Genomic DNA, 9930 nt, shown 5'->3' with positions numbered 1-9930 from the left:
AACCCACAGACCACCTCAAAATACATCACCACAGGGTTTCCCCATGGTGGAGAGTTTTTGTTGGGTTAGTTTTTATTTTTTTTTTAATTATAGGTTATACCCTGGCAGACCTAGGGGTGCAATGTAACCTTGTAATTGGCAATCACAAAACTCTGCCCTGCTTCCTAAAATGTCAACAACGTATTCATCAAATGCTATCAAGGTTGCCATAAAGTAGAGTTTATGTGGGGATTTTTGAAGCACTGGTGAAGTTTTGGTTCCAAGTACAAAAATCAGCCTAGTTCCACATTTTTTAGATATATGAATTTATGGTAAATATTGTCGTTGAGCTAGAGTGTTGTTTTGCAGGCTTGAGGATGAAAAGCTGCAATGCATTTCTGAGCACAGGTGACGATCCGGTCTTTGAAGGTTTCATTGTACTCGAATGATTGGAGTATTGGAAGAACCAGATTTGAAAATATCAGGCTCAAGACAGGGTAGTTTAGCAGAGCAGCCATGTGGCTAGCTGGAAGAGCTCCAGGGAATAGACTTAGTTTGGGCTAAGTATTAGCTGAGTAAGGCATGACTAATAAGATTTTTCAACAAAGCATTTTAGAGTCTGTTGAAACCATCTATTTCCCTTGAAGAAAATAAAACATTAGCAAGTTTTTCTACTAATTCTAAAATAAAGCTCACGGTCTCACATTTAGCTTGTGTGGTGGGAAACTCCCTACAGTTCACTTTGGAAACCTTTCACTTTGGAAACCTTTCTAGGATTTAATAATCATCAGTGAATTGAGCTACTTAGGTCATTAAGCATTCAGCTGTTCTGCCATCTCAGTGTACAAATGGGTGCCTGCTTTTCATGTCAGCTGTGGTTAGAATGTTGGAGAGAAGAATACTGAATTAATTGGAAAATTAGCATAGATTGAATTACACTTGTGTGAACTGTCAGTGATTTGGATGGGGAGGCTGCAAGTGTTTACCGGGGGATGCAGCAGTGTGGAGAGTGGGTATAGGCTTTAAATGCATGGGAGCAGGAAAGTGTTTTGGATTGTGGTACTTCTTGAGATGGAGGACAGGTGGAATTTGTGCCATGGCATGAATAATACATGGCATAATAATTTTTTTCCTTTTCCTCCAGTGGCTTTGTGTTTTGGTGCTAGGCATAATGTGAAGGGTAACTTTCAGTGAGTGCAAGTGTGTTTCAGCAGGCTACTGATTAAGGATGTAACAGTATTGATTTACTTGGTTTAGACTTAGTAGGTTCTGTAGGTATAGGGACAGGGGGAATGGTTTTAAATGGAAACTGTAGATTTAGAGTAGATAAAAGGGCTGGCTGTAACCAGCTTGGATATGAGAGCCTTCAGCTTCCCTCAGCCCTGAATGAGGACAGGGTATGGAAATTTAGGTTTGCTTGTGCTTATGAATGTCATAGCTCAAGGTGCGCTCTGTGTGTGGGATTTTCAACTCCTTCCCCTAACTTTTCTTCTTCTATTAGGATTTTTAGAGACTAAAGAACATTTTGAACTCTCATGAGATGTGAAAATTGGACCAGATAAATGAAAAAATACAAGCAATAGCATTGGTATCTACTGCAAAGCACAATGCCTATTTTGCCACTGAGGAGAGGGGGAAATGACATAAGGAAGAAGTGTCAGTGTTGTAAAAAAGCAACACTTCTCACAAATGGTTACTATGGGAGGAATTTATCCTCAGTACAGTAAGGCAGTAATGTCTCCCAGGAGTTTTCAGCAAATACTGAAGCCTTAACAAAAATATTTTCTTATTCTCTTCCTAGGCTTGATGTACCAGGTTCCTCCAGCCCATGGTGGCTCAGAGCACTCTCCTCTCTGACCAGGCACTTTGGAGCTCTTTGGAGCCTCTCTGTCTCTTTGTGACTAATGGGTCTTGCCCAGGAGTTGGAATTGCACTGAAAAGCTGATTCACTTTGAACAAAGGTAATTTTATTTCAACAACTTAGTCAACTCCAGTGTTTTTCTGCACACAGGAGAGGAGTGTGGTCAGGACAGAGCAGGGTTTTAACCCTGAGGCTGCCTTTGGATCAGCAGGCATTGCCCCAGCAGGAAATAGTTGCGGTGCACTGCAGTGTGCCCTGGATCCTGCCTGTCTTGCTGCTCAAGCTGTGTTTTGTCCAAGGACATCACGAAGGAGATTCTTCACCTTAGTAAAGAAGTCTACCAGCTTGTTGAGTGGAAATGGGCAGGAGCTAACCTCACCCAATGGTGTTGGCTTTGGGGTGGGGGGTGCTGTCGGCCAAGGCTTTTGAGAGGGGATTGGTGTTGGCAATGTATTATAAGTGGGGGGTTGTGTTGGCCATGGCTTAGGAGTGGGAGGGTGTGTTGGCAATGGATTATAAGTGGGGGGTTGTGTTGGCCATGGCTTAGGAGTGGGAGGGTGTGTTGGCAATGGATTATAAATGGGGGGTTGTGTTGGCCATGGCTTAGGAGTGGGAGGGTGTGTTGGCAATGGATTATAAGTGGGGGGTTGTGTTGGCCATGGCTTAGGAGTGGGAGGTAGTGTTGGCAATGGATTATAAGTGGGGGGTTGTGTTGGCCATGGTTTAGAAGTGGGCGGTGGTGTTGGCCATGGATTATAAGTGGGGGGTTGTGTTGGCCATGGTTTAGGAGTGGGAGGGTATGTTGGCAATGGATTATAAGTGGGGGGTTGTGTTGGCCATGGCTTAGGAGTGGGAGGGTGTGTTGGCAATGGATTATAAATGGGGGGTTGTGTTGGCCATGGCTTAGGAGTGGGAGGGTGTGTTGGCAATGGATTATAAATGGGGGGTCGTGTTGGCCATGGCTTAAAAGTGGGAATGGGTAGTGCTGGCCATGGCTTATAAGTTGGTAGGTGAGCCGTCGCAAAATTACTCCAGGTTTGTGATGTTGGAGAACCCCTTCCCAATGTGTTTGCGCCTGTGTGGACCAGGATCCAGTCATAGAAGTGCTGAGTGGAGGTGTAGACTCCAGGCTGCCTTGCTCTGGCACAGCCTTTTCCCCAGCTGGTCAATCCGACAACCCACCAGGAGTCTGCATTGTTGTCCTGGCACATGAGAGGACCACCGCTGTCACCCTGCAGCAGAGCACAGAGCATTAAGGGGGTGTTGGTGGCACCTGCCAGCACTGGGGCTGTCTGCTTCTCTCTCACATCCCCTCTGGGCAGAGGAATGGTCTGCTCAGGGGCTGGAACATCCAGAAGCTTGGCTGTGAATGACTTGGGTTCTTGTAGGGTAGGGCTCTCTCTGTCATCTCTGCACAGGGCTCTTGGATGTGCAGAGGATGGATGCTTGGCACAAGGGGACCTCTGGGCTGCCAGGAACACTTTAATGGGCTGTCTGGTCTTTTGGGACAAGGGGAGCCCTGGGCAGGCAGGGAGTGTGTGGGAAGCCCCCAGAGCAGGTGGGGGTGAGCTGGGGCTGGGAGGGCGACTGAGTGGCCGGGCAGAGCAGGCCCTGGGCTGTGTTGGGGCGGTGCTGCCCGGGCTGCCAGAGCTGCTGAGGGCTGAGTGGCTCATGGCATGCTCCTTCTTACCTGGCAGGTGTCGATCTTGCCCTGTGGGTATCCAGCACACAAGTTGTGGGTGTGGATTTCTCCTGCATACCAGTCACTGCTGTTACAGAGCTGGACATTGATGAGCTGGACCTTGGCCTCCTGAAGCTGATCAGCTGAATCTTGAGCTGTGAGCAGAGAAAGAAATAAACCCTGAGCACCACATTTCCCATTCTCCTCTACTGTCTTGGGAAGGGCATTCTCTTCCCTAGTGTTTGGCTTTGCCTCTGCAGAGGCACTGGGGCACTGTGTCCCTGCGTTTGGGGAGCAGACCAGGCCTGTCTCTGCAGAGGTGTATATCCTGCAGCCTGGCTTTGGCCTCTGCTATGAGGGGAAACCCAAATCCTCTCCCCAGTGTGCTGAGTTGGCCCAGAAGTTGCTCTTGGAACTCACCTCTTGCAGCAGTGGCACCCCAGCCAGCCACCCAGCAGTTCTGCAGCTCTGACACTTTCAGTGTGATGTCAGGCACACAGGCCAGCTGGATGTAGGGGCTGCACTGGACAGGATGGTCCAATTCCATCAGGGCAATGTCGTAGCTCATGTCAGCAGGATCGTAGTATGGGTGTATAACCACCTGCTTGACACTGCGCACTTGTGCCCCATGTCCTGGCTGAGTCAACTGGGTGGCCCCAATCACCACGGACATCAGGCTGACGTTACTGCAAAGGAGATGGAGAGAGGGCTGAGAGGGAGCAGAGCCACAGTGCCACAGCAGCCCTGCAGTTGTGAGGCCTCTGCTTGCAAGGCAGAGATGGGGCAGTGCTCTGGCAGGTGTGAGTGCCTTCACACGCCTTAGGCTGGGGGAATGTCAAGCTGGAGGCTACTAGGAAGCCTTGGCATGAGCCCAGGCTTCTCCTGAGCAGTGTGGCAGCCTGGCTGCCTGAGAGGAAAGGGGATGGGAACAGCAGGTGGTGCTGCTGACAGGGCACCTGCTGGAGTTGTGGGGATGTCCCCATTCCCTGCCCCTCCTTACTTAAACTTGTCGAAGCAGTGAGCTGCTGTGAGGACCCACTGTGTGCTGATGAGGGAGCCTCCACACCAATGCCCTGGGGCTGGTACCCAGGGGTGCTGGATGCTGACGATCCAGGGCCAGGCCCCTGGCAGGGCACCTGTGCCACCCACAATGCGTGTCATGCCGGAGTCGTAAGCCACGTCGCCGTAGTAGTACTCCATGAGGCCGTAGTCAGACACCACAGCTCGGAGCCCACAGGTCCCTCTGCAAGCAGAAAGTAATTTCCATGCTGCTTCATGGCCTGCTGTGTCTCAGGCTGAAGCTCAGCCCTCTGCCCTCCCCACAAGGGCTTGCACGCCCTGCAGGCCAGGGAAGCCCATGGGGTGTGCGTCTGTCCCTGCAGCACCTGGCTGCTGGCAAGGAGCTGAGGCTCCCCATGGTGGGTGGGAAGCTGTCCCCGGCCATGGGGGACAGGCGGGTCCCCTCCAGGGAAGGTCCCAGGTGTTGTCCTGGCTCCTCCCAGGGCCTGGGGCCACTCACCCGCAGTTGTCCCATGTCCCCTGTGCCAGCCCGGCCACGGTGAGCAGGACGAGGAGGCCGAGCCAACTCATGGCTGCCAGAGGCACGTGTCAGCTGCAAGCACTGAGAGCTCCGTGCAGCAGCACAGCCACAGCCGCAGTGCCCGCAGCAGCCGCGCTGCCCGTGGAGCCCTCGGCCCCGGGGCTGATGTCACAGAGAGGTGGGTTCCATGTTCTGGGCTCTCTGGGGATCTGTGTCATGGAACCCACTGGGGGAGGGGCAACATCTACTTGGTGACCCATGAAATGGTTTGGGGTGGAAGGGACCTCGGTGATGATCTCGCTCCAACCCCACTGCCTTGGGCACCGAGGGTTGGCCTGCAGTAGGCACAGCTGTCCACAGTGTACATGTCTTGGCTCAGAAGTGTCCTTGAATACTTTGAGGGATGGGGCATTGAGGTAATAAGTCCTGATCAACAGGTCCTGACTAAGGTCAGAACAACAAGCCTTTAGCCGAAATTGACTATTAGATGAACCTTCAAAACAAATGTTATGTATATCCACCCAGTGGAGAAACATGGATTTACCTTTCCATAATTAGGAACTGGACAAGCCACATCTGGCCTTGGTTTGGGCATGTGGGATCACAGACAAATCTGTTGGTTTCTCCTGGAGCCCTCCCAGGCCTCAGGAGCATCCCAGTAGGACACTGAAACCAGATGTTACTGCACTAGAAGTTTTGCTATCTTGCTTATTCCACAGTATAAAAATGGGGACCTCTCACAGCACAGTCAGTAACCTCAGTGCCTGTAGAGGAAGGTACCTGCAGGATTTCCCAGTTACTATCAGTGGTTCACCAGTCCTTCACTGTGACAGTGGCTTCCCCCCAGTTGATGGGCAGGCCTGGATAATGGTCAAGGATTAAGGGAACTTGTGATGTGTCTTTCTTCATCAGTGTAGTCAGTCTTGTATAGTAATGATTAGATGCATTGCCTATCTTATCCTTTTGTAAATATTTACTAATGATTTGATGTCCTGTTTACTTATCCATTTGCAATTCTTTGCAGTTTTGAATGATAGTAAATTAAATTTATTCCTGAAGTTGGTATCTGTGTCTTCTGTGCTGACCCTACTTACACAAAAATCAGGCATCCACAGCTGCTCTGGAATGCCAGTATCTCAGCAGCCTCACAGTCAAGATTTCCTTCATATGATCTCGTCTAAAGCTACCCTCTTGTCGGAACTCAAAATGTCTCTCAGACATTTTTAGATATTCCAGGTCCAAGTCAGAAGCATTTAAAACTCTGGCAGGCAGCTAGAAACAGCTGTGATTTTAGATTTGAACCATGAAACAATTTACCAACCTTGCAAGAAGAACAAGAATTCACAAAAGTTTAGATATTATAGTAGAAATAGTCACAAAGTAGAAAGAAGAATTTTTGAGTGCTGTACAAGGGAGTTTTAGGTCTTGTACATAATAGTCAGAAGTTTTAAAATAGAAAGATTTAGGCCTGCCCTGTCCTCCCTCTTTCTTCTTCCTTACCTCCATGTTCTTAGTGATGTTAGCACTCACAAATTAATCTAGAGTAGAAAAGCATCATTTAATATAGGTAATAAGCATTAAGGAAAAACATTTAACACGTAATGTATCATATAAAAGATAGCACTAGCCCTAGGGGGGGAGAGAGAAGAAAAAGACGAGTCAAGGAGGATGTCAGGGTGTGTGTGTGCCTTTGCCTGAGCTGCTGAGCAAACCACAGCAGCTCAAGAAGAAAATCTTTTAGGTAACTTGCAATAAACTACCTTGGGACCGGACAACAGAAGACTACTGAGTTTTTCTTTAAAAGCATGGGTTGAAGAAAAGACTTTTCCACCTCACGGAGCCACCCCTGCATAGAGGTGAGCTCCAGCACCCTCAGTCACTGTAGAGCCCCTGTCCCTTGTCCTCTCAGGACCTGCCCCTGTAACAAGGCTCTCTGCTGCTTTCTTTAGGCCCCTCTTCTTGCAGGATGAGGCTGTGCAGCCCCCGGGGCAGGCAGTGGCTGAGGAATCCACTGGGGGCAGGGAGCTGGGTGTGCAGCTGCAGTGCCAGCTGCAGATTGAGCTCTGGCTGGCAGGAGCCCAGGACCAGAGGCTGTGAGCTGCCCATGCTTTGCATTACAGAGGGCACAGGGAGCTGTGGCTCTGGCCAGGATTTCAATGGACACTGAGCACTGCAGGAGGAGCCGGTGGCTCTTTATGGAATGTGACATCTTCGGGTCTGCTGGGGAATCTTGAGGTTGAATGGGTTGGAAACCTGCTCTGAGTGGTGAGAGTGGTGTGGGTGGGGAATCAAATGGGGCAACCATTGGCTCATTGGAGTCACCTGTGCCTCTGGAATGGTCACAGATGGGAATTTCCTCAGCACTTTGGCAGCCCAGATGGGACCCAAGGGCAGTACTGCTGGTGCATTTGTCCTTCATTGCAGGTACTGGTGAGTTCACCTGGGATCTTTACAGTAGGAAGGAGCCAAATGGGGAATGTTACAACTCCATCTGCAGACTCTTTGTAAATTATTCAGGTGCATTTGAGCCTCTCCATTGTTGTGGCATTTGGTACAGATTTGGTGAAATCACTGGAAGAGGGTTGAGGAGGCATGCAGAGCATGATCAGTGTAAGGTGACCACAGAGGAGTTGTGGAGGCCCTCATAAGGCACAAGGTGGGGGGCCCTGAGTCTCTGCTAGGACACTTGAGTCTGTGCTCAAAGGCTTTTGGAGACAGACAGAGGGAGAGCCTTGTGTCCATTGTGCCAGGGCACAATGGGTGCTAGGGTCCCTGGGCACATACAGAAGGGGGTGGAAGTCCCTTCACAAGGGACTGCTTCAGAAAGGGGTTTCACATGCCTTGATGTGTTTGATGTGATAGGAAAGATCCGTGGTTTAGGTGAGGGAATGTCTGTGGCTGAGGTTGCACAGAACTGGGAGAAATTGTTTGTGCAGCAGAATTTTGCCAACACAGCACAATAAAGTTGTTCCAGGATGGTTGGGTGACTCTAAGCTAGTCTGCGCACTGAACAGGGTAATGGCCATCCCCAACGCTGAGTGACATTCTTTCACTCAGTGTCTTTAGTACCATGCAGCCCCTGAAATTTACTTCAGGAAATATTTACCAGCGTGGCAGGGACTAGTACAGATGTGGGATGGTTGTTCTCAGCACAGCCTATCTTGATTAACACAGGGAAGAGTGCCACCTACTGTGAGACAGGACACAGTTGACCTGGTGATGCCAGATTTATTTTTGCCTGTTTTCTTTTATATATTCTCTGCATTCTTTACACATATATTTGTAGCTCTGTAGCCTGTTGTTGTATCTGTGGCTAGTTTTCCCTACCTTTTCCCTAAGCAGAAACACAAAACATATTTCAGCGCTCCATGCCCTGGAGAGTACAAGGTCCCTAATCCTATCTTGGTTCTTCTTGGGAACCAAGGCTGGAAACAGCTCTTTGAGGTGCATTTTCATAAACAAAGTTTAGTTTCTATCTGGGCAGGATGTGGGGGAGGATTTAGAGAAGGTTGAACCAAGGGAGGGATTACTTCACAATTTGAGATCCTAATTGGTGATTTTTGTCAAATATGCTAATTTGCTAAGCTTATAAAACTATTCACCTCATGTTGGGGAGGAATTCTGTGCACATTTGCCACATCTGCACAGGAGGCCTCCAATAAAAATAAGCTTTTATATTATGTACGATACTATATACTATACTATAATGTTCCTATACTAACATTATGTCAAAGATGTGCTGTTTTGTTTCTAGGTTCTTTAAAGCATCACTTGAAGCCAGGAAGAGTATCCAGAAGCAGGCAGAGTGACACTTAGCCCAAGGCATTTTGAAGCATTCCATTAGATGGAGAAAGTCAATGTTCACTTGCCTTCACCTGGAAAAGACAGGTGAAAACTGCCTTCAACAAGACTACCACATGGCAGTCTACCAAGTCTACCCTTCAACAAGACTTTCCCACCCAACAGAATCAAAGTTTGATTGAAAAGGGCAAAAAATTGGTGCACATTTGTACAATTAGTGGACGATTGTTAATTAGTGAATTGAGATAAGAAGGTTCTTTCCCATCCTGTGGTGATTCTGTGCAGCAATCAGGAAAACAAGCACATCAAACTGCAGTTTGTGACTCTACAGCTGACTCTTTGATTGCTCCTTCTTTTCATTTGCCAGGCTTGTACAGCCTCTCATCTTCCCCGACTCCTCCCTTTCTCTTCCCTCATCTCCTCCCTAAGCCAAGCCCAGGGATCATTTCCCCCTGGCTCACAGGTGGGCCCTGCCTGTGAACAGCCTTGGTGTTGCAGGTGGTGTTGGCCCACACACCTTGGCCTTCCATGGCATTCCTGGTGTGCTTTCCTACTGTTCCTGCCAGGTTCCCCTCCCCAGAATGACCCCAGCTCCTCCTTTGAGTATCTGTGAAATGTGACCACCTGGCACATCAATCCCTCTTTGCTGCCCATGAAATCTGGCTCTGCCTTAGGGCACTGGCACTCCAGTCAGGAGCCAGGAGTTTCCCTTGTCATGCCTGGGAGTTTCCCAGATGTGTTCCTTTAGCTCAGGCTCACATCAGCCCCTAAATCAGCAGCCCATGTGCATTTGAGCATTGCCTCCAAGGTGTCTGCTTTTTCCCTATCCCTTTCCTAGGCTTGATGTACCAGGTTCCTCCAGCCCACAGTGTCTCAGAGCACTCTTCTCTCTGACCAGGCGCTCTGGAGCTCTTTGGAGCCACTCTGTCCCTTGGTGCCCCCAGGCTCAATCTGCAGGTGCTGAGCATGGCACTTCTTGTCTTGCTCAGGAGTTAGAATTGCACTGAAAAGACAGTTCCCTGTGAACCAAAGTAACTTTATTTCAACAACTAAATCAACTCCAGTGTC

At 49.2% G+C, this 9930-nt stretch overlaps 1 protein-coding gene across 1 annotated transcript; it reads right to left on the bottom strand.

Moving 5' to 3' along the window:
* Positions 1 to 2033: 2033 nt before the first annotated feature.
* LOC110479484 (acrosin) lies at positions 2034 to 5245 on the bottom strand. The gene is made up of 5 exons (XM_085576080.1): positions 5041 to 5245; positions 4522 to 4764; positions 3942 to 4207; positions 3531 to 3676; positions 2034 to 3072 (listed from the first exon to the last, which is right to left on the bottom strand). The coding sequence occupies exons 1-5, from the start codon at positions 5109 to 5111 to the stop codon at positions 2119 to 2121; spliced, it is 1680 nt and encodes a 559-aa protein (XP_085432206.1). The 5' UTR covers positions 5112 to 5245; the 3' UTR covers positions 2034 to 2118.
* Between the last annotated feature and the right edge of the window lie 4685 nt (positions 5246 to 9930).

Source organism: Lonchura striata, chromosome 3, assembly GCF_050655825.1.
Source record: "Lonchura striata isolate lonStrDom1 chromosome 3, ASM5065582v1, whole genome shotgun sequence".
Classification (NCBI taxonomy): Eukaryota; Metazoa; Chordata; class Aves; order Passeriformes; family Estrildidae; genus Lonchura; species Lonchura striata.
This window is presented reverse-complemented; position numbering and strand designations above follow the sequence as displayed.

What these genes read in the sequence shown, in the direction of transcription:
- LOC110479484 (XM_085576080.1), bottom strand. Translation starts at nt 5,111, where the DNA reads ATGAGTTGGCTCGGCCTCCTCGTCCTGCTCACCGTGGCCGGGCTGGCA. An exon ending in GGGTGCCACTGCTGCAAGAG is followed by an intron (nt 3,677 to 3,941) that starts GTGAGTTCCAAG and finishes CTCTGCTCACAG; the next exon opens with CTCAAGATTCAGCTGATCAG. An exon ending in GCAAGATCGACACCTGCCAG is followed by an intron (nt 3,073 to 3,530) that starts GTAAGAAGGAGC and finishes GCTCTGCTGCAG; the next exon opens with GGTGACAGCGGTGGTCCTCT.